Genomic DNA, 24188 nt, shown 5'->3' with positions numbered 1-24188 from the left:
TCACGGAGGGGGCGACAGGTGAATGAAAGAGGGGCGTGTCGGTGTGCGGTAGCTCGGCCGCAAGGCTGGATCCCGCTGAAAGGTGAGAGTCGAGAAGCGGGTTCGCGCTACCTCTTTCATTGGTTTGGGGAACGTTCGGGGCGCCCCAGGAGGTCCGCCTTGGGTGGAGGGAGCGGGCAGAGAGCTCCACTCTTGGTCGGCCTCCCTCGGACCTCCCGGCCCTGGCTGCTCCCGAGACCTCCCGCCACCCAAACCTGAGCTGGATGACCGACCCTTCCCTCCCTCCAGAGTGGGGAGTGTCGGCGCGGCGGTAGCTGTCCCCCTTTCCTTGGTATTGGGCTGTCTCGCCGCGTCGTCCAGCCGGGTGGTCCTGGCGCCCGCCCATTGCGATGGTGCTGGGACGCGAGGGCTCGGCCAGGTTGGGGCAATGCCCACCGCAGCGATGGTCACTTTGTCTGCACGAGGCAACGAGACGGGTAAGGCCCCTGTTTCCCACCCTCAGGAGCCAAAGACCGGTCCAGGAACTGGTTCCGGTGATCTCCGCAGGGTCGTCTGTCTTTGGAAGGTGGGGAAGGGGTGGAGATCCCCTTGTCTTGGGAACAATTTAGCAGGTGAACCCAAGGTGCAGTTGACTCTGAAATTTTTTCTGTGAAAATGGAAACTCTTCTCCCGTGTCCTTCCCCCTCACTCCATGCGTTGGGAGAGGAGTGACTTCCTCAACCCTATGCGGAGTCAGGTTGGCATAGCGGTTAAGAATGTCAACCCTGGAATCAAACCAATTTTGGTTTCAGTCCTGACTTGCACATGTTAGCTATAAATCTGAACTTCAATTTCCTCCCCTAAAAAAGAGGGTATAACAATGATATCTACTGCATTGGGTTAGTGTGAGGTAAAAGTTAATTAATGCTGGTAAAGTACTGTCTACAGTGCTTCATGAAGAGTGGTGTTCAGTAAATGCTAGCAATGGATGAGCAGGTTTTCATTATTCTCAGGTTGGTGAGACTGAAGGAGTCTTGGCAGAGTCGGCGGGTGGAATTCAAGGCTGGTTTTGGTGCCAGCATGAAGGCAGTCATGTGATCTGGGTAGCATTCCCTAGGGGAACGTGGGAGTGTGCTGTAGAGAGTAGTGTTGGCATCTGCTCTCTCCCGGAGGACATGCACGATGTACTTGGCTCATTTTTCTATTCCTGGCACCTTCCTTGTATGTAACCAGTAACTGTTGAATTGAATTGCAACAGTCAGAGGGCTGGGGGTTCCCCTAACCGGTGAGGCTAAATGTACTTCTGAGAGCAGTAGATCCAGAGAGCTTCTTTCCAAGGAGAAGTAGTGATCCTCAGCCTGTCCCACGGTTGCAGGGCACCAAAAGCAAGTGATATGAATAAGGATTTCCACAGTATATGCCAAATACAGGGCTGGGGAAAGGGTTGTGGACAGACTTTTGCCAAGTTAAGGAGTATTGACATGACCCGACAGAATCTGGATTATTTGCAGAGAGAAAGCCAAAGGAAATGGGTTTGGGGTACTGTCACTGGAAAGGAGCATCTTCCAGTGAAAGATGGAAGTGCCCTGTAGATAAAACTGTTCTTCGGCTAAGAAGTGTTGGGCCTACACCGGTTTATCTCCCTGATTGGCCAACTCCTTATTCCTCTGCCCTTCCTCCTTTACCCCCTTTGTTGAAAAAGAAAAAATGAAAGCAGTACATGCACTTAGTGAAACATTCTAACAGGTTGAAAATGAAAAGTGGAGATCCCTTCACGTACTTCTTACCCTTAATCTCTCTTCTCAAGGGTGTCTGCTATTAACTCTTGCTTGTGTAACCCTACATTGAAAAAAATCATGCTTATACAGATGGAATCATATGGTATATTTTGTTTTGCTTCTTGTCTCTTTCTCACAATATACCTTGATGACCTATCCATAACGAACACACACAACTCTGGCTCATTAAAAACGTGGCTGCATAGTATTCCCCTGTGTGATTGCACCTCATTTATTTAACTTGTCCCCTGTTGGACATTCTTTATACTTTTGTGCTCGTATAAAAGCCTGGTGAATGGACATCTCTGAACTTGTAATTTGATATTTTTGGGCAACCCATCCAAAAGGGTAAATTTTTATATTGATATTTCTGGGACAAAAGAAGTGTGCATTTTAAGTTTTAATAAATATTGCAAAATTCCTCTCTAGAATGGTGTTCCAAGTTACATCTGCATCACCAGTCGATATTAGCACATGACAGTTGAAAAATGTGATTTTACCAGTCTGATAGGTTTTCTTTCAGTTCTGAGGAAGGGAGTAAACTATGGTATTGAAATGTTGTATTTTCCTATATCTTGATTTTCCCTTCATATTTTTTCTTTTTCTTTAAAGTTGATTTATTTATTTTGAGAGACAGAGAGAGAGAGAGAGAGAGAGAGCATGAGCAGGGGAGGAGCAGAAAGAGAGGGAGAGAGAATCCCAGCAGGCCCTGAGCTGTGGCAGAGCCTGAGGCTGGGCTCGATCTCATGAACCCATGAGATCATGACCTGATGACCTGAGCTGAGATCAAGAGTTGGACCCTTAACCAGCTGAGCCACCCAGGCACCCCGTTTATATTTTTTTTAAGTTTTTTTTTTTTAATTTATTTTGAGAGAGAGAGAAAGAGAGTGTGCACCAATGCGTGTGAGTCAGGAAGGGACAGGGAGAGGGAGACAGAGGATCCAAAGCAGGCTCTGCACTGTCAGCGCAGAGCCCGATTCAGGGCTCAAACTCATGAACCTTGTGAAATCAAGACCTGAGCCACCCAGGTGCCCCTCCCTTCGTATTTTGATTGCCAAAGGCAGCAGCAGGAACTGCTGGGAAGGCTTGGTTGGAAAAGTCAGAAGAGGTGGGAATGACAGTGAAGCCTTAGTCCTGTGACAACTTTCAGGGTTGATTTATTTGGGAATCGTAGAATTTTGCAGATATCTAACGTTTTTCTTCCTTTCTGAAGCAAATGTTAATTTTAACTACTTTGGATGAAAAAATTCCAGAAATTATGATATAACTTCCTTGACTTTAAAATGAATATAAACAGATAAGAATCTTCTTGAGGACTTAAGCCCATCACTTATAGCCCTGGGCTATAATTTAGTGCTGTCCTAAGGCCATTTTGAATATGTAGGAGCATTTAATGTTGCTTAGCTAAATGGCCTCAGGCTGATGTTTTGAAAAAATTCCTGGGTCTATTTTTTTAAGAAACATTTTTTACCTTTTCCTAGCTGTCAACTCTCACTTTTGTCAGTTTACTATCTTATAGAGGATCCTCTCTACTTCTCTCCCTAATTGGTTGTCTAGTTTCTAAACTGAAACAAGTGAAATGCATCACTTGTTATAAATATGTATAAAGTAAGTGTGAACTGCCAGTTAATAAAGTTCTTGTGGGTCTTTAATGAGTATAGTCCGTGTAGTTAGTACACAGACTATGGGGAATCAATTTTGCCGATGGAAGAGCCCTTTTTGTGGGGAGAAAGTGCCTGGTTTTTGGCTGGTTAGGGTATTGTGGCATTGCATTTGTAGAAAGGAAGAGCACTAAGGAGTTGTGAGTTGTGGTTGGCAGCTCTAACCAGGCCTTTTGTGATTCCAGTAGAGGGATGATGGACTTGGTTCTAGAAACTTCCCTGTGCTCAGTGGGTCAATACGGAAAAGGGGTAGTCAATGGATTGTTATGGAAACCGAAGTTCTGCTGCTTGTCGCTCTAAAGGCCAATACTCAAGAGATGAGTTTTGATTGAAAAAGAATGTGAGTTTTGTTCAGAAGCCCAGGGTCCTGGGGAGAAGGCGGACTCTTGTCCAAAAGCCAACACCGAGGTTTCTGCCTGACCCAGGGATTTTTAAAGCGATTTAATCAGTTAAGGGAGTACCATGGTCTTTGACATTTCTTGATTGTGTGAGGACTTGATGATGCCAGCTACAGAATTATCTCAGTGCTCAGAGGTTGTGCAAGAACGTCTGGTTCCTGGTTACCTGGGGGTTGTGCAAGAGCACTCTGTTCTTTCTGCAAAGGAGGGCAAGGTTTGCAGATGTGTAAAGGGAGGTCAGCAAAGTCATTTGCGTGACCTTAAAAAAGAAAAACATTTTGCTCAATGTTTCTGGGCTAATCAGAAAGCTGAGGTGGCTTCAAACAGACTTGCTGGCCTTGTGGCCTAGGAAAGTTCTGGTCCTTCATTCCCCAAGGCCAGTGGTCCGCAAGTCTTAAAAGAAAGTAAATTAGTTCTGTTACAGATCAAGGGCCTTAAGTCAGCAAGCAAGGAGTGTGTTAACTTGAAGTAGGTTGACCCTTAAGACCAGGCTGGAGTGCTGTTACAGGTTGGCTCTGTGGTTTGTGTGATGGGAAAAGATGGAAGAGAGGGAGATCGGGGAAGGTCAGCATCTGTCTTTCTCAGTAGCAGAAGGATTGTAAACTTGATTTATACCTGCTCTACTTAGCAGTTAAGAAAGGAGTATTCCTTTCTACTTACCGAACCTACTTTGTCCAAAGCACTCTGCCAGGTGCTATGGGGGATAGCAAATGAAGTAAGATGTGGCTTGTACCTTCCAAGGCTTTTAGTCCCCTGACCAATGAGGGCTAGGACCTAAAGTTTGGAGGAGTGGACCAAGGATAGTGGAGTCAATCCGTTAAGAGTCTCTCAGTTGCAAGAGATAGAAAACCCAACTCAGACCAGCTAAGGCAAAAAGGGACTTAACTGGCCTCTGGCACAGCATGAGTTGGGGCCCAGATGGTGTCCCCGGGGCACCTGTTGCTCCTGTCTGAACTGAGCTGTCATCTTTGTTGGGCGGTTCCCTTGGTGATGAGGCAGCATCTTAAAAAAATTTTTTTTTTAAATGTTCTTATTTATTTTTGAGACAGAGAGAGACAGAGCATGAGCAGGAGAGGGGCAGAGAGAGAGGGAGACACAGACTCAGGAAGCAGGCTTCAGGCTCCGAGCTGTCAGCACAGAGCCCGACGCGGGGCTTGAACTCACAAACCGTGAGATCATGACCTGAGCTGAAGTCGGGGACGCTCAACCGACTGAGCCACCCAGGCACCCCTGTGAGGCAGCATCTTTGACATCCACATGCCCACCGAGTAGAGAGTGCTCTTCTTTGGGTGCCCCAGTAAACATTTCATTGCTTTTCATTGCTCTGACCCAAGCCACATGGCCATCTCTCAGCTAATCACTGTGGTCAGAAGGTGGGACACGTTGATTGTGGTGGCCTTTATTATATCTAGAGCCTGGGGATGGGGCCAGCTTGATGCAAAACACATTGGCCAATGGAGTACCTGGGTGCCTCAGTCAGTTAAGCATCTGACGTTGGCTCAGATCATGATCCCACCACTCATGAGTTCGAGCCCCACATCAGGCTCTGTGCTGATGGCTCAGAGCCTAGAGCCTGCTTTGGATTCTGTGTCTCCCTCTCTCTGGGCCCCTCTTCCAATCGCACGCTCTCTCTCTCTCTCAAAAATAAATAAAGATTAAAAAATTAAAAAAATTTCAAAACACATTGGCGAAGAATGGGGGAAGGGTGGTTCTATCAAAGCCAGAAAAACTACCAAAACCATAAGAATGATGAATGTATGCTGGCTAGCCCACCAAATGCTTCCATAAATTAATAATAGGTGTGTGCCCAGACTTGTAAGTATGGTCTCTGAGTTCCGTATCAGGACTGAACTATAAGTCTTAGATTTGGGTGTTATCTATATTTTGAGTCTTTAAAATTTTTTTTAAATTTTTATTTTATTTTGGGGGGGAGGGGCAGGGAGAGATGGGGGACACAGAACTTGAAACAGGCTCCAGGCTCTAAACCGTCAGTATAGAGCCCGATGTGGGGCTCAAACCCACAAACCACAAGTTCATGACCTGGGCCGAAGTCGGGCGCTCAACCAACTGAGCCACCCAGGCGCCCCAGTGTCTGACTCTTAATATTGACTCAGGTCCTGATCTCATGATTCATGAGATCGAGCCCCCCTCTGTGCTGTCAGCACAGTTGGGATTCTCTCTCTCCCTCTCTTTCTGCCCCTCCCCATTCATGCTTTCTCACTCTCTCTCTCTCAAAAATAAACTTGAAAACGAAAGGAAAAATTAATTGGTAAATTAACTTCAAAAAACCAATCTTGGCAGAGATCCAGGCGACTCCAGAGCAGCAGCAGCTGGTGGAGACATGGAGATGCAGTCCTATCATGCCAAGCTCTTGGGGGAGTTGAATGAACAGCGAAAGAGGGACTTTTTCTGTGACTGCAGCATCATTGTGGAAGGGCGGATCTTCAAGGCCCACAGGAACATTTTGTTTGCCAACAGCGGCTACTTCCGAGCCCTGCTCATTCACTACATCCAGGACAGCGGGCGGCACAGCACCGCCTCCCTGGACATAGTCACCTCCGATGCCTTCTCCACCATCTTAGACTTCCTGTACTCTGGGAAGCTGGATTTGTGCGGGGACAACGTGATTGAAGTCATGTCGGCGGCCAGCTACCTGCAGATGAACGACGTGGTGAACTTCTGCAAGGCCTACATCAGGTCGTCCCTTGATATCTGCCGGAAGATGGAGAAGGAGGCTGCCGTGGCTGCAGCGGTGGCGGCGGCGGCGGCAGCGGCGGTGGCGGCTCATCAGGTGGACAGCGGAAGCCCCAGTTCAGGCAGGGAAGGGACCTCCTGTGACACCAAGAACGTGGTCCCCTCTCCGGCCGAGGGAGAGGAGAGGGTGGACTGTCCAAGAGAGCCCCCTCGCAGTGACTGCAGAGGCTGCCACCCACTGGAACTGGCGGCGAAGGACGGCCAGGGCAGTGGCCCAGCTGACAGTGACCTCTCTGTTCTGCCCAAACAGATAGAGCCCAAGGTGGAGTTTGATGCCGACGAGGTGGAGGTGGAGTTGGGCGAACAGCTGCAGCCGTATGCCACCCCACTCAGCCTGGCCCACGTGGACGAGGGTTTGCCCGGTGGCCAGGCCATCGACTTGGCTTACGGTAACTACCACGTGAAGCAGTTCCTGGAGGCACTCCTGCGCAACGGTGCCGTCCAGAGCAAAGGTGACGTGGACCATCACTTTTCTCGAAGTTTGGAGGGAAGACCAGAGGGTGCGGGAGGAGCCATGAGTGCCGTGATGGATGTCCAGACCGACTGGTATGGTGAGGACTCAGGTGAGCTCCATTCGCCTTCAGCATCTCTGCCGGTCACTTAGCACGCACACCTGTGCCTTACTGGCTCCCATCACCATGATCGTCAGCATTGCCATTGTCACTGCTGTCATCACCACCGTCTCCACCACCGTCATCACCACCACATTATCACCACCACCACCAGTGGGTGTTAGTCGAGCACCTGCTGTGTGCAGGGCATTGTCTCTTCCTGTATGTTACTATTTTACCTCTACAACTGGAGTATAAGGGTGTTGAGGGCAGTTTGAAGACGTGGGACAAAATCTACTGTCTTTTACTAACCAGCAGTGGGGCTTCAGTTAAATCAGTAAATCTCTTTGAACCCATTTTGTTCTGGAGATAATCATCCCTCCCTTGCCTTTCTCACAGCATTGAGGACCAAATGAGAAGGTTTTCAGAATTTTTTCCTCATGTACGAGAACATATTCTAAGAAATTTATTCTTCTCTGTGTTAACCTTGGTGCCTGGCACATAGCAGACAGGCAGTTTTGGTCGATGGTGCATCTACTTGAGAATATCTAAAATGAGTCGGCATTTGGCTTTATGTGAGTAAATTTCTTATATCCTTTGGTAGGCTTTTAAAAAACTATTTAAGGGGCGCCTGGGTGGCTCAGTCGGTTAAGCGTCCGGCTTCGGCTCAGGTCATGACCTCACAGTTTGTGGGTTTGAGCCCTGACTTGGGCTCTGTGCTGACAGCTCAGAGCCTGGAGCCTGTTTCGGATTCTGTGTCTCCCTCTCTCTGCCCCTCCCCTCTTTGCACTCTGTCTCTGTCTCTCTCAAAAACAAATAAATATTAAAAAAAAATTAAAACAAATTTAATGTTGATACATCTAAAGATGTGTGTGTTTTAATTAAATCATCAACCTTAAACTAGCTTTTATATCAAATATTTTACTTCTGTAGGCTTTTGTGTTTTAAGAGAACTTGGTTGTTCCCCTGAACATTCTGAGAGATGAGTTAACATGACTAACTCTCCTGAACAGGTGGGGTAATTGTGTTGTAAAGCGTCTTGGAGAGAGAAATAGATTTGGCCGCTACCTTACTGATGAAAGTACCCTATAGCTTCCAGAACCTCAAGCCAAGAAATTAATGAATCCCAATTTAAATTCAGCCTTCAATACTGAGCAGTGAAAGTATTTTAGATAAGGGAGATCAGCTGCTTTTATTTGTTACTAAGTGGCTGTCTTGAGATGTTTAATTTCATTAAAAAAAAATTTTTTTTTAAGTTTATTTATTTTCGAGACAGAGAGAGACAGAACATGAACGGGGGAGGGGCAGAGAGAGAGGGAGACACAGAATCGGAAGCAGGCTCCAGGCTCTGAGCCATCAGCCCAGAGCCCGACGCGGGGCTCGAACTCACGGACCGCGAGATCGTGACCTGAGCCGAAGTCGGACGCTTAACCGACTGAGCCACCCAGGCGCCCCTAATTTCATTTTTTAATGTTTTTTTTTTTTTTAAATTTATTTTTGGGACAGAGAGAGACAGAGCATGAACGGGGGAGGGGCAGAGAGAGAGGGAGACACAGAATCGGAAACAGGCTCCAGGCTCCGAGCCGTCAGCCCAGAGCCTGACGCGGGGCTCGAACTCACGGACCGCGAGATCGTGACCTGGCTGAAGTCGGACGCTTAACCGACTGCGCCACCCAGGCGCCCCCCTAATTTCATTTTTTAAAGCAAGAACGCTCTGTATGTCTGATTAAAATTAGGCTTGGAAACTTGAAAATGCTCTTTCTGATCCTCAGGGACACTGGCTTAACCAGCATTTAGAAGGTAGTGGCTGTTTTCAGTGAACACACTGTGGGAACGGGTTGAAATCTCATTTCCGTGCATAATAGCACTTCACAGACGGTGACCACCCTTTCACATCCATTAGACCCTCATGAGTTTGGCAGATGAGTGTGGAGAAACCGAGACCCACAGGGTTTGGTGAATTTCCTGAGAATGCAGAGCTGGTAAGTGGCAGGGCTAAACCTAGCAACCCGGGCTGGCTTCATTTCATTGAAACAAACTCTGAAGGCAGCACATGGATTTCAGTGCCATGGTTTTATCTTTCAAGCCCTCTGCCCATAAGCACACGTATCAAGAAATAGTCTTCAGCTCTACGCCATCTTCATTCAAGTCCAGTCCCTCAGTCTGTAAAGTCAGGTTTCCAACTACAAGGTAGTTGGAAGGCAGCCCCCCCTGGCCCTGGCCATGCCTGTTGTCTGCCAGGTTTCTATTCCATTCACATGGCTCCTGGGTAAATTTATTCCAAATGCCAAGGCGCAGAGTAGGACTGATTTGTTTGGTCATTCATTTATTTGCTCAAATATTTTGAGTACCTTCCTGGTGAAGATTCGAAGATAAGTCAGACATGGATCCAGCCCTCAAAGAACTGATGGTGTCTTAGAGGAGATGGGATGTGTGTAATTGGCATCACATGATGTAAAGTCACCAGGGCTGGAAGACAGGTGGAGGTGTGATTTTCACAGTAGTCCAGAAGCAGGAGAACCGGATTCCTCGTGGGAGATCAGGGAGGCATTATGAAAGTGGCATCTGAGGGTAAGAAGAGACATAGGAAGAAATTGATTGGAGTCGGATTATGGAAAACCTTAAATGCTAAGAGGTAAGGTTTTGTCTGTAGGCATAGGGGAATTTTTGATAGTTACTGAGCTTGGAAGTGGACAGGATCTGTGCTTGTGGGACATTAATTTGGCCTCAGCACCCGATGGTGTGGAGATGGGAGACAAGGGCAGGGAGACAGTCAGGAGGGTGTTGCGATAATTCTGTAGCCACATTGCTTATATCTGACGTTAGCAGACACTGCCAGATCATAAGGTCCTCCTGTAAAGTCTTCTCCCCCCAGACCTCCCAACCCCAGTTCCAGCACCTGCCATTGCTTCTTGGAAAGTTCATCTACATTGGTCACCTCCACTGTTTTACTTCCTACTCTTTTCTCCGCTCACTGTGGTCTGGGTTCTGCCCCCTCCACACCACTGACACTGTTGCCATGAGGTCAGTCATAGATTTGCTAGAGTCAATCCAGTGAGCGATTTTCAAGTGTTACCTTACTTGGCCTCTCTCAGTAGTTGACTCTGCCCTTTCTTTCCTTCTTGAAATTCTTTCTTCCTCTGGTTTCTGACACTATGGGTACCCATTGCTCTTAGCCTCTGCCCATTGCTTTCCAGTCTCATCACAGGGTCATTTAATGCCAGTGTGTCCAGTTCTCCATCATTGGCTTGCTTCTTCAACATCTTATCATTGCTGCTAACTAATTAATTAACTAACTCATCTGTTTGTTCTCTGTATTTATAGGTCTGATTCTGCTTTTTGTTTGCTTATTCATTTATTTGGTTTTTTAGGTTCCATGGATGAGTGAAATAATATGGTGTTTGTGTTTCTCAGTCTGACTTATTTCACTTAGCATTATACTCTCTAGGTCCATGTATGTAGTGGCAAATGACATGATCTTATTCTTTTCTGTGGCTGAGGAATATCCCAGTGTGTGTGTGTGTGTGTGTGTGTGCGCGCGCGCGCACGTGTGCACACGCAAGTGTGCATATGCACCACGTTTATGTCACATCTTCTTTATCCATTCATCTATTGATGGACACAGGTTGTTTCCATATCTTGGCTATTGTAAATAATGCTGCAATAAACATAGGGGTGCATGCATCTTTTCAAATTAATGGTTTTCTTAAGCTTATTTATTCTGAGAGAGAGAGAAAACACGAGCAAGGGAGGAACAGGGAGAGAGAGAGTGAGAGAGAGAGAGAGCGCGCGAATCCCAAGCAGTCTCCGTGCTGTCAGCATAGAGCCTGATGCAGGGCTCAAACTCACCAACCGGGAGATCATGACCTGAGCCGAAATCAAGAGTCAAATGCTTAACTGACTGAGCCACCCAGGTGCCCTCAAATTAGTGTTTTTGTTTCCTTTGGGTAAATACCCAGTAGTGGAATTTGAGAGACCTCCATACTGTTTTCCACAGTGGCTGTACCAATTTATATTCCCACCAACAGTGCACACGAGTTCCTTTTTCTCCACATCCTTTTCAGTGCTTGTTATTTCTTTTTGATTCTAGCCATTCTGACAAGTATACATAAAGGTGATATCTCGTTGTGATTTTGATTTGCATTTCCCTGATGATTAGTGACGTTAAGCATCTTTCATGTGTCTCTTGGCCATCTGTATGTCTTCTGTAGAAAAATGTCTATTCAGGTCCTCTGCCTGTTTTTTTTTTTTTTTCTCTGCCTGTTTTTTAAATCATACTGTTTTTATGGTGTTGAATTGTGTAAGTTCTTCATATATTTTGGATATTAACCCCTTCTCGGATTTATCAGTTGCAAATATCTTCTTCCATTCAGTAGGTTGCCTTTTTGTTTTGCTGATGGATTCCTTTGCTGTGCAAAAGCTTGTTATTTTTATGTAGTGCCAATAGTGTATTTTTGCTTTTTTTCCTCTTGCCTTAGGAGACATATCTAGAAAAATGTTGCTGTGGCCGATGTCAGAGAAATTACTGCTTGTGCTTGCTTCTAGAATTTTTATGGTTTCAGGTTTTACATTTAGGTCTTCAATCCATTTTGAGTTTACATTTGTGTATGGTATAAGAAAGTGGTCTGGTTTCATTCTTGTGCATGTAGCTGTCCAGTTTCCCCAGCATTGTTTATTGAAGAGACTGTCTTTCCCCCATTCGTATATTCTTGCCTCCTTTTTCCTAGATTAATTGACCATGTAAGCGTAGGTTTATTTCTGGGCTCTCTATTCTGTCCCACTGATCTGTGTGTCCATTCATTCAATCATTTAACAGATATTTATTGAGCACTGACTATACGCCAGACACTGTTCATCAGCATGAACAAAAGGTAGTCCTTGTCCTCATGGAGCTGATGTTCCAATGCAGGGAGACAGACAACAAACATATAAATAAGTGTATAATATGAAGAGAACAAAAGCAGGGGAAAAGTTGACAGAGAGTGAAGGGGATGCTATTTTGTTTAGTGTTGACAAGGAAGGCCTTTCTAACAAGTTGCTTTTGAGCAGAAGCCACGAAGGAGGAAGAGAGCAAATTGTGCAGGTAAATCAGGGAGAAGAACATTCTGGGCAGAGGGAAGAGCAAGGTGCAAAGCGCAGGTCACACTTGTCGGGTGAACAGCAGGGTGCTGTGGAGGCTGGAGTGGAGTGGGCGAGGCAGAAGGTGCTAGAGGATGAGGTCAGAGAATTTGGGTGAGCACGGATCAGCTAGGGCCCTGAGGGCCATGGGAAGACCTTTGGGTCTTACTCCAAGAAGGGATACCACTAGAAGTTCTCAGCCAAGAGTGACTTGAAATGACATATATTAAAAGGATCCGGGGCGCTCGGGTGGCTCAGTCGGTTGAGCGTCCAACTTCGACTCAGGTCACGATCTCGCAGTTTGTGAGTTCAAGCCCTGCGTCAGGCTCTGTGCTGACAGCTCAGAGCCTGGAGCCTGCTTCAGATTCTGTGTCCCCCTCTCTCTCCGCCGTACCCCTGCTTGTGCTCTGTCTCTCTGTCTTTCAAAAATGAATAAACATTTAAAAAAATTGTTTTAAAAAGGATCCCTTTGGGTAGTGGTCTTCTTGGATAAGACTGGACTGTCTCTCAAGGTAGAACGAACCGGATGTGCTGATGGCTTATGTGAGTGGTATGAGAAAGACAGAAGTCAAGGATGACCCTAAGGTTTTTAGCTTGAGCAGTTGATTTAGACATGTTATGTTTGTGACGCCTCTCAGATATCCAAGTGGAGATGCTCAGTAAGCAGTTGCATCTGTATGTCTGGAGTTCCGGGTTGGGGGGTGCAGTCAGAGCTGAGATATAAATTTGGGAGTCATTAATGGGTCCATGGGATTTGAAACCTATATATCCCGTGAACTTATAGGTGTAGAAGGAGAAGATAAGAGATTTAAGGACTGAGCCCTGGGGAACGCCAGCATGTCAAGGTCAGAAAAATAGGGAGAAACCAGTAAAGGAGACCGAGAGGGGGCAGGCAGTGAGGTGGGAGGAAAATCGAGAGTGATGGATGCCAGGAGGAGAAAGCGTTTCAGGAAAAAGGAGAAATTGACTATGTATAGTACTGTGCGTAGGCGGATTGAAAACTGATCACTGGGGAGGTCTTTGGTGGGTTTGACAAGAGTAGTGTCGATGAAGTAGTGGAGCAAGAGACCAAACGGCCTGAAACAGAGCTGGGGAATATAGGCGGGAAGACAATGAGTATCGATGCTTCTTTCAAGCAGTTTTGTTGTGAAGGGGACAGAGAAATGCATCAGTAGCCAAAGGGCCATATGAGGTCTAGGTTTTTATTAAGGTGGAGGATCTAAAAGCATGTTCGTTTGCTGATGGGAATAGTCCAGGAGAGGGGAGGATAATTGATGGTGGAAGAGAGGGGCAGTTGATAGATCGAGGGCAGACAAGGTCCCTGTACAAATGGCAGGGACAGTGTGGCTCTGCATGTGAGGAAGGACAGTTCGTTCGTAGGAACAGGAGTGAAAGCAGACCACATGTGTTCATAGGAGAGTTTGGGGTAGCTGGGAGCATGTAGAGGTTCTCTTCTGATTGCTTCTCCTCAGTTAAAGCAGCAAGGATGGTGGCTGAAAGGAAGGAAGGGGCAGCGGGGGTGGAGAGCTGAGCAGAGGGAGGGTGTGGAATCGTCCCTGAAGAACCAAGGGCTCTGATATTAGTGCTCAGAGAGTGATGGTTAGATGGATTTGAAGTGAGACTAGAACACACAGTTGTGTTATTTTTCACCAGTGATGTTAGCTTGCCTTGTTTCAGGTATGGAATAGGCATAGATTTACCCAGAATTTAGGTTTAACCAGGGGAATACAGATAGAGGGAGAGACAGGACTCAGGCAGTTGAGGGTGGATGTGAAGGAGTGATTTCAGTGATGGATTGTGGGTACTAAACTGGGGAAGGAGAGGCATGAGGATCCAAGGAGGTGAAGGACAGTAAAATGGCAGCATAGTCCATGGCTTGGTCCCAGCCAAGAAAGGACACTTAGGGGGTGAGCTGGAAAGATATGAGATGGTGACTGGGAAGTGGGGTGCTTGAAATGTGGACTATGGAGCAAATGCAGTTACTGGCAATATCTTGGTATGGGGCCATGATTCCGCTCCCAACTATACACTAGCAGGGTGCTTTAAAAATATGCTTGGGAGGCACTTGGGTAGCTCAGTCAGTTAAGCATCAGACTTTGGCCAGGTCATGATCTCAGGGTTGGTGAGTTTGAGCCCACATCTGGCTCTGTGCTGACAGCTCAGAGCCTGGAGCCTGGAGCTTGGATTCTGTGTGTCTCTCTCTTCCTGCCCCTCCCCAACTCGTGCTCTGTCTCTCCCAAAAATAAATAAACATTAAAAAAACTGAAAAGATATGCTTGGGACATAGATTGGGCATCAGCATTTTTTAAGTTTCCCAGGTGATTCTTTTTTTTTAAGTTTATTTATTTAATTTGAGAGAGAGCATGAATGAGGGAAGGGCAGAGAGAGAGGGAGAGACAGAGAATCCCAAGCAGGCTCCACACTGTCAGCGTGGAGCCCGACATGGGTCTCAAACGCATAAACTGTTGAGATTGTGACCTGAGCTGAAATCAAGAGTTGAATGCTTAACTGACTGAGCCACCCGAGCACCCCTTTCCCAGGTGATTCTGATATGCAGATCAAGTTAAGAACTCTTGGTCTAGGACCGGGTAGCTGACATGGGGTAGAAGACAAGGAGTAAAGGAGGTCATGGAACAGAGAGGCCAGGGTGTTGGGTCATTTTCAGTATTCACACCAAGAATTACGCTAGGAGTTATGTTGTGAAGGCAATGTGCTCAAATCTCCATGGAATGATGAGGTGACGTCGGGGCTCCTAGATGACTATGATAAGGAGAGGTTGGTATGCTACTGATGAGGTTTTGGGGTGATGGTAGGGTGGTCTGGAGCTGATGGCCAAGAAGGAAGTCTTGAAGACGTCTTTGGTGCAAAAGGTGATTTTATTAAAGCTTGGGGACAGGACCCGTGGGCAGAAAGAGCTGCACTGGGGTTGTGAAGAATGGCTGGTTTTATAGTATGGAGTTTGGGAGGAGGCTTCCAGAGGGACTTTGACATGCTAAAGTAGACTCCTAAGACACCTGAGGCCTTGCTATCGTCAAGCCAAGGTTGTTTTCCCTCTAAGTAAGGCATTAACATTAGGACAGTAAGGGTTTCCTGGAGAAATGTTATACTCTGTATTTGCCTCAAGTATTTGTCAATGGGCTGCAGGTTATAAGGAATGTAATTTTACCTGCCATTTCCTTCTTGCCTTTGTTTCCCACATCACTATTGAGGGGTGATGTTGGGGCTCCAGGAAATGGAGTCTATAGGTTTCTGGAGATTAGGCTGTGGATAAGATTGCCTTTTTCTTGCAATTTACTAAGATATTTGTAAACCCATGTCCTATAAGACTGTGATCTCTGTCAGTTGGCCATTTCCTTTGTCCTTAGGCAGCCAGGAGTGCCTAAGGACTATCACACACGTCCCACCTGGGGAGGAGGGTGTGCTAGCTTGCATTTTGTCCTTAGCCCACCTCATGCTCTCTCATCACTGTCATTCGATGGTGTGAGCTTCAAAAGATCTTAAGGTTTTTGAAGATGGAGGGAGGGACAGTGGTCTGGAGATGACAGTGAAGCACAAGGAGGATCCTACTCACCTCCGACCCAGAGGTGTCAGGGTTATGGGGTAAGGGAAGCAGGGTGTTCAGGGGAGAGCCAGGTCTCAATGAAAGCAACAGGTCCAACTTGCTGAAGATTTGCAAAACTGTATTCTTCCCTTCTTTCCCTAAGTTCCAGATGTATCTGTCTAACCCAGATACTCCCCCATGGATGCTATGGGGCTGCCCCAAACACAGTAAAATCCAAACTGAACCCCTCATTGTCCCAGTACCTGCTTTTTCTCCTGTGTTCCCTGCCTCAGTTTATTCCACTGTCATCTACCAAATCAACGGACCCACAATCTGTGTCATTTTGAATCTTCTCTTTCCCTTCTCTCCCCTCCCCCATGTGGTCACCGCATGCTGTTAACTTTACTTCTTTGCTTTAATTCATGACATCTCTCATCCTCTCCCCCTCTCTTCCTGCCTTTCATCTTGCCTCTCTTAAATCCTTCCCCTGCATTGCCCTCTGAGGGAGCTTTTAAAACTCAGATCTGACCATGTACTCCCCCTCCTTAAGATTCTAGCTGCTTAAAGAATAAAGTCCAAGAGGGATGCCTCGGTGGCTTAGTTGGTTAAACATCCAACTTTGGCTCAGGTCACAATCTCAAGGTTGGTGAGTTCGAGCCCCGCGTCGGGCTCCGTGCTGACAGCGCGAAGCCTGAAGCCTGCTTCGGATTCTGTGTCTCCGTCTCTCTCTGCCCTTCCCTCACTCATGCTCTGTCTGTCTCTCTCTCAAAAATAAATAAACATGAAAAAAAATTCTTTTAAATCTTGCTCAAAGATCACTCTTCTGTGAAATCCTTTTCTGAACTCCTAGAGAGAATTCATTACTTTCCTGTCTATACTTCTTCGTCACTTTGAAATTTGCATGTGCTACATTACATTGTATGAATTTGTTCACATGTCTTTCTGTCCTGCTAAACTTAACTTCTTGAGGGAGGAAACCGGTGTCTTGGTAATGATGGACCTTGTTAACGCAGTGTTGGGCATTCAGATGAACGTTTGTGTTGGTAAAATCAGATCATGAGAGGGGAAGGGGAGTGTGCTAATTCTTACTTTTCTGGTGGAGAAATAGTTAACAATTGGTCTTTCCAACTACTAATACTGGACCCATTTTACTTAATGTTTTTGTAGATAATTGAGAAGAAAGGTAAAGTATAACACCAGGCTGGTGAGGATAGATGGCCAGAAGGTTCCACAACCCCTGAGGAGGGAGCAGGAAACTGGCATCTCAGCCCCAGTGTGACCAATGAGAACTAAAATAATCTAACATATGTATATAGTGATGAGCCACGAGCTGCTGCTTTTATTCTAGGAAACCCCTTTGGACTCACTATAGATTATGAAGAGTGTTAGGCATTATCGGACGGGAACTAGAAACCAGAGAAAATCTCCACCCTTATGTAGAATGATGTGGGGTTCTCACCTGCGGTTCAGCTTGCCATACTTTTGGCAGCACCTTGGAAGAGACCAAGCCCAGCTCGGTATCCCGAGAAGGTCCCAGAGAAAAGGAGTTACTCCAGTGTTGAAAGAAACCACAGAAGCCTGGCCTACTTCATCAGTAAGGACACCAAGGACTTGGTGTTTGTGTGATGATGGTGACAAAAATGGCTGATATTTATGAGCCTTTACCCTGTCCCAGGTGCCGTGCTTTAAGTGTTACTTCATTTCATTCTTACCATAATCCTTTAAGGTGGGGACTATTATCATCCGTATTTTACATATGAGTAAAGTAAGGCACAGAGAAGTTACGTGAGATGTCCAAGGTAACACGTCTGGTAAGTGGTACAGCTGGGGCCTGAACCCAGGCTTCAGTGCCTGGAAAGCTTGAGTCACTAGTGCCTTCCTATGTGACGTGATATGGCCAAGGTCTACAAAAAGTCCTGAAGGGCGTGGATAGAGGGGACACATCTTGGAATACTGTAGTAAGGGTAACTCGGGAAACTTGAACAGTTTTTATACCTGTGGATTAATTGTGTTGCCAATCATAATGGTTGTACATGTAAGATGGGGAAAAAAAAGTTGGAAAACGATTTAAGTGAATCCCTGGATAGTTGATGATCTCAGGTATATAGAGTTAATACGAATTCTAGTTTACGGTCTGTGCCATAGCATACCATTTCTGCATGTGCCTGGAAGCTGTTCTTAGGAGCTCCTGTCAAAGAGAGCATGGATCCTAGGGGAGAGAGAGACAGAGAGAGACAGGGGGAGAGAACCTGGATCCTGATCCAGGGGTGTGATCCATCAATAACAGAGGTTTCCAAACTTTTGGGGGTCATGAGATCAATTGAGAAGGTCTGTGTTAGTCAGTTCAGGCTGCCACAGCAGAATATGACAGGCTGAGTGGCTTAAACAACAGAAATTTGTTTTCTCACAGTTCTGGAGGCTCAGAGCCCAAGATCAAGGTGCTGGCAGGGTTTTTTCTTCCTGGCTGGCGGACAGCTGCCTTCTTGCTGGTCCTCACGTGGCCTTCCCTCTGTGCATGAACAGAGAGAGAGTGAGATCTCTGGTGTCTCTTCCTCTAATTATAAGGACACCAGTCCTATCAGGGTAGGGCTCCACCCTTATGACCTTATTTAACTTTAATTGCCTCCCTATCTCCAAATATAATCACACTGTAGTTTAGGGCTTCAATGTATGAATTGGGGGGGATGCAATATGGTTCATGACAAAGTCTCAATCAGCGTTGTCTTAAAATGAAATCAAACAAAATAGATACCGTCAGATTGACTGTTATTTTGGGAAGCTTTTCCACTTATCCACTGGAAGACACCACTGAGGTGGTGATGTAAGCTGTATCTCTAACTGAGCCACAGAGGTTGAAAGCCAGTAAGAACTGTATGGCATTCCTTGCAACCCTTTACCCTCCGGCTGATGGGGAGCCGGACAAAGACTTGGAATTTGCAGTGTCTTGCCGTTGGCTGGTGGTAGAGTTGATGTCCTCCCTCTCAATCTGGGCTGGAGGAATTCCCCAGCTCCTGATCACCTGTCGGAGGGTGGCCAGTGTCATTGTTGCTTACAGTGCAGCTAAATCAACCCATTTGGTTCCCCAGGTGATGTGCTGGTGGTCCCCATCAAGCTCCACAAGTGTCCTTTCTGCCCTTACACTGCCAAACAGAAGGGCATCCTTAAGCGGCACATCCGCTCACACACAGGCGAGCGGCCCTACCCCTGCGAGACGTGCGGCAAGCGGTTCACTCGACAGGAGCACCTGCGGAGTCACGCCCTAAGCGTAAGTGTCTGGACTGGCAGGTCTCCTGTGGTGAGGGCGTCGGGGGACACAGGGGAGGGGGTTCCCGACATCTGTCTGATGTAAGGGTAAACCAGCCTGTCTTTTGGGGCGCCGAGGTGGCTCAGTCAGTTAAGTGTCCAACTCTTGATTTCGGCTCGGGTCATGATCTCACAGTTCGTGAGTTTGAGCCCTGCATCAGGCTCTGAGCTGATAGTGTAGAGCCTGCTTGGGATTCTCTCTCTCTCTCTCTCTCTCTCTCTCTCTCTCTCTGCCCCTCCCCTGCTGGCGCTGTCTCTGTTTCTCTCTTAAAAACAAAAACAAGGGGCGCCTGGGTGGCGCAGTCGGTTAAGCGTCCGACTTCAGCCAGGTCACGATCTCACGGTCTGTGAGTTCGAGCCCCGCGTCAGGCTCTGGGCTGATGGCTCAGAGCCTGGAGCCTGCTTCCGATTCTGTGTCTCCCTCTCTCTCTGTCCCTCCCCCGTTCATGCTCTGTCTCTCTCTGTCCCAAAAATAAATAAACGTTGAAAAAAAAATTTTTTTTTAAAAATAAAAAAAAACAAAAACAAAAACAAAAAACAACAAACAAAACCTTAAAAAACGAACAAAACAGTTTGTCTTCTGTGTCTTTGTCCACTGGACTATTTTCAGAGAATTTTAAACATATGTTTCTACTAAATTAAAGCTGGGTTGGTAGCACTTAGAGAAAGTTAAAACTTATATGATTACAGACCAGTTTTCTTAGACTCAAGAAAGTTTAGATCCTAGTTAGGGATGGTTGTCATAAGGCAGAGAACAGCGGGGCTTGGACAGGGGATTGTGGGTCTGTTCTCACCAGTGTGATACTAAAGGTGAGAAAGCTGTATCCTCAGTTTCCCACCTAATGCCAGTACCTGGACATAGGGAAAGTACATGCCGCCCTTCATAAGGCCACCTGTGGGCAGCAAACAGGGCTCCAGACCAAGGTGACCTCCCCTCCCACTGGCTACTCCCCGGGAGCCCATCTCCCAGGTGAGTGGTTAATTCCCACCAGCTAAAAGGCACTCAGGCCATTTAGGAAGGCATGTATTTAAGATCATCTTTGAGCAAGGCAATCAGTCTTTGGGAAATCAAACATAAAAATGGGTTTGGACTTCAAAGGACACTATCAAGAATATGATAACCCACAGAAAGGGAGAAAATACTTGTGAACCGCTTATCTGCTAAAAATCTAGTAACCAGAATATATAAAGAACACTTTCAATTTAACAATAAAAAACAAATAACCAGATTAAACAATGGATGTGAATAGACATTTCTCCAAAGAAGAGATACAAATGGCCAATAAGAACATGAAAAGATGCTCAACATCATTAGTCATTAGGGAAATGCAAATCAGAGCCACGGTAAGATACCACTTCAAACATACTAGAATTGTTATAAAAAAAAAAAAAGTGTTGGCAAGGATGTGGAGGAATTGGAATGTTCATACACTGCGGATAGGAATGTAAAATGGTGTAACCAATGTGCAAAACAATTTGGTGGTTCTTTAAAAAGTTAAGCATAAAATTGCCATAGGTCCCAGCAATTCTACATCAAGGTATATACCCAAGAGAACTGAAAGCATGCATTCACACAAAAAAGTACATGCCCACAAATGTTCACAACAGCATGATTCACAGTAGCCAAAAAGTGAAAACAACCCAAGTGTCCATCAACTGATGAATGAATAAAGAAATTGTGGCCTATCCATACAATGGACCCTTAATTCAGCCATAAAATGGAATGAAGTTCTGATACAGCTACAACATGGATGAACCTTAAAAGCATTATGCTGCTTGAAAGAGGCCAGTCACAAAAGGCCACGTATTATATGATTTCATTTATATGAAATATACAAAATGTGCAGACTCATGCATATAGAGTAGATTAGTGGTTAGTAGGGGCTAGAGGGGTGTCGGATGGTAGCGGGGTGACAGTTAATGGGCACACGGTTTCTTTCTGGGGTGAGGAAAATGTTCTGGAATTAGCGGTGCCTGGGTGGCTCTGTTGGTTAGGCATCGACTTCAGTTCAGGTCATGGTTTGTGAGTTCGAGCCCCGCATTGGGCTCTCTGCTGTTAGCACAGAGCCTGGTTTGGATCCTCTGCCCACCCCATCCCTCTGCCCATCCCACCTGCCCTTCCCCAGCTCATGCTCTCTCTCTCAAAAATAAATAAACATTAAAAAAAATGTTCTGGAATTAGATGGTGGTGATAGTTGCACAACCTTGTGAGCGTACTAAAACCCATTGAATTGTTTGCTTTAAAAAGGTGAATTTCAGGGCACCTGGGTGGCTCAGTTGGTTGAGTGTCCGACTCTTAACTTTGACTCAGGTCATGATCCTAGGGTCATAGGATCGAGTCCCACGTTGGGATCCATGCTGTGCATGGAGCCTGATTAAGCTTCTTTTTCACTCTCCCTCTGCCCTCTTCCCTGCTCCTCTCTCTCTCTCTCAGAAAAAAAAAAAAAAAGGTGAATTTTATAGAATGTGAATTATGGGTTTGAAAGAATCCAGACTTAAGATAAGTACAAAGTTACTGACTGCCTCTGCTCTCAGGGCTGGCCCCAGCACACTTGTCTGAAAGTAGCTTCATTCCATGGTCTTAAGTTTTTGTTTGTCTTTTTTCCTCCTCAATTTATATCTCCAGTCTGTCTTGGCAGCAACAGGTCCCTGGTGCCCCTAAGATGTTTCATTGATTGGAATCCTCATTCCCTCTATCTTTCCACATTATACAAAGTCCAGTCTACTTAAGCCTAAAGAGGTGGTATTCAAAGGCACCATCAGGTTGCAAAGGTCATGTACATATTCTGGTTGGCTCAAGTGCTGTGGGGTTAGTGTAGGAAGCCCAGAAGACCCCATGGAAGACAGGGACATTGGCCAGGATGTAGTGGCAGCTCCAGCAAGCTGAGTATAGTGCTGTTGGCCCTTGTCCTCCACCATTTCTCTCTGTCTCTACCTCTTGTGTCTATCCTGCATCCAGAGTCTCTACAGGAGAGGCTTTGGTTCACAGAGCTCCTTTAGGCTGGAGCTCCTGAATAGCGCACACATTAGATAGTCCCTTATATGGAGGGGGGCCCTGGGGCTGCTGCCCTGAGGAGTTGCTGCATGGGGTAGGAGATCAGGTTCCTTTTTCTAGTATGCAAAGTGCTTCTCCTAGGTAAGGAATGTATTTATCAATGAAGAGTTAAGAATGAGACATCTGCCACATATGGAGAAGATACCATCTAACAAGTCTGCCTCCCTAATAACTAGATAGTCCCAGGTACAGAAAAAGCCATGCTTAAAATCCCCATCAGTTTCCTGAATGCTCTTTATATGCTGGACATAGGGATATAGTAACAAATGTGACAGAGAACATGAATGAGAATGGTCCCTGCCTTCTTGGAGCTTATAGTCTAGTGAATTTACCAATAATTTGTTAGAAAATCAACAAAGGAAGGAGTATAGGTGGGAATATATAGCTGGGGACCTAACCTGACCCAGAGCATCAGCGAAGAGTTCCTTCAAAGGTATTAGTAGTAGGGGAGGCCTTGGCAATGGGGGGTGGGCACGTTCCTCGCATATCCAATGGCCTTGGGGGTGGAAACACCGTCGTCGTGAGGCTGAGGCTGTGGCAGAGAGAGCAAGCAGGAGAACGTTTACTGTGTCTGCTTGTAATTTTAGGTCCATAGATCCAACCGTCCAATCATCTGCAAGGGCTGCAGAAGAACCTTCACGAGTCACCTGTCCCAGGGACTGCGGCGCTTCGGGCTGTGTGACAGCTGCACCTGTGTTACAGACACACACGATGATGAAGACGATTTGATGCCCATCAATCTTAGCCTGGTGGAGGCCTCGTCCGAAAGCCAAGAAAAGAGTGACACAGACAATGACTGGCCAATCTATGTGGAGTCTGGTGAGGAAAATGACCCCGCTGGAGATGATTCTGATGGCAGACAGCAGATTCGGCCCAACTTGTCAGATCAAGAGACACTTACGTAGCGGAAAATTCTGGGGGTGGGTAGGGGGAGAGGTTTTAGAATTTGTTGTTGCTCATTCTATGTTCAAAAGCCACCATTTGTCCAATTTTGTGGAACCCCGAGAGGAACATGTTTTCATACTATCGTTACATTTTTGTTACATTACACGGTGAAGGTTGGATTTTGTGACTCAAAGGACTGATGACTTCTTACTGGAATGCCCTTGCTTTCTGAGGACCTTGTTGAGTTAATTCTGAGTGAATTAATGCTTGCCCCAAGGCTTCCCATTTTTCCTGTCGTGCACCCAAACTCTGGTTAGGAGAAAGACAAGAAAGTCTCCATGCTTGAGACATTTAATTGTCTCATTCCTCCAGATTCCTTTTTTTTTTTTTTTTTTTGTCACCCTTTTTCTCTGGAAATGTAGGCAAAAATATTTTGACATCAGTCTTACCTTTGCCAAGCTTCTCCTGATGGATTCCATATTTTAATTTTCTGGTGAAGTTTTTTTTTTTTTTTAACATTTATTTATTTTTGAGAGACAGAAGGAGAGAGCACAAGTTGGGGAGGGGCAGAGAGAGAGGTAGACACAGAATCCGAAGCAGGCTCCAGGCTCCGAGCTGTCAGCACGGAGCCCCACATGGGGCTTGAACCCATGAACCGAAGTTGGACGCTTAAACAACTGAGCCACCCAGGAGCCCCTCTGGTGAAGTCTTAAAGACAAAGCTTCACTGATATAAGGCAGGCAGGGCTGTTTGGCTCCATGAGTGTAAAGATACTTCTAAGACTTCAGTTTTAATGGCTGGGAGTATTTATGTGCACGCAAGCATGGAAATGAGCTGAGAGACTCCTGGGCACTCTGACTTGCCCAGCTAAGTTCAACTTTAAGTTAGTCCTGAGAAAGGAGACTGTGAGCCCAAGTCTGGGTGGTTTCCCTGTTTAGTTTGGGATCTGACCGGTCTGCACACACAGATAACCTGTTTTGTGATCATAAAACAAGTCATTTGGATGAAACTCAAACCCCTTCCCTGTGTTTTCCTGCCATTTTCAAGAGCCGCTGCTGTGTAATGTGGAAATGTAGCCCCTGCTGACGGCCTTCTACTTCGATTATGAATAGAACTTTAATTGGAGGGAAAGTGTGAGCCTGTATAAACAAGTTATATTTCTAAA

At 46.2% G+C, this 24188-nt stretch overlaps 1 protein-coding gene across 1 annotated transcript; it reads left to right on the top strand.

Annotated features, from left to right (window-relative positions):
• On the top strand, positions 1-24188 carry ZBTB8B (zinc finger and BTB domain containing 8B). Its single transcript, XM_058718205.1, has 4 exons — positions 1-82; positions 6118-7133; positions 18867-19045; positions 22726-24188. Exons 2-4 carry the CDS (start codon positions 6158-6160, stop codon positions 23041-23043), a joined length of 1473 nt encoding a protein of 490 aa, XP_058574188.1. The 5' UTR covers positions 1-82; positions 6118-6157; the 3' UTR covers positions 23044-24188.

This window comes from Neofelis nebulosa, chromosome 2, assembly GCF_028018385.1.
Source record: "Neofelis nebulosa isolate mNeoNeb1 chromosome 2, mNeoNeb1.pri, whole genome shotgun sequence".
Classification (NCBI taxonomy): domain Eukaryota; kingdom Metazoa; phylum Chordata; class Mammalia; order Carnivora; family Felidae; genus Neofelis; species Neofelis nebulosa.
The sequence above is the reverse complement of the archived record's forward strand: the minus strand, read 5'-3'. Positions and strand labels throughout refer to the sequence as shown.

What these genes read in the sequence shown, in the direction of transcription:
- ZBTB8B (XM_058718205.1), top strand. Translation starts at nt 6,158, where the DNA reads ATGGAGATGCAGTCCTATCATGCCAAGCTCTTGGGGGAGTTGAATGAA. An exon ending in CTGGTATGGTGAGGACTCAG is followed by an intron (nt 7,134 to 18,866) that starts GTGAGCTCCATT and finishes TTGGTTCCCCAG; the next exon opens with GTGATGTGCTGGTGGTCCCC. An exon ending in TGCGGAGTCACGCCCTAAGC is followed by an intron (nt 19,046 to 22,725) that starts GTAAGTGTCTGG and finishes TTGTAATTTTAG; the next exon opens with GTCCATAGATCCAACCGTCC.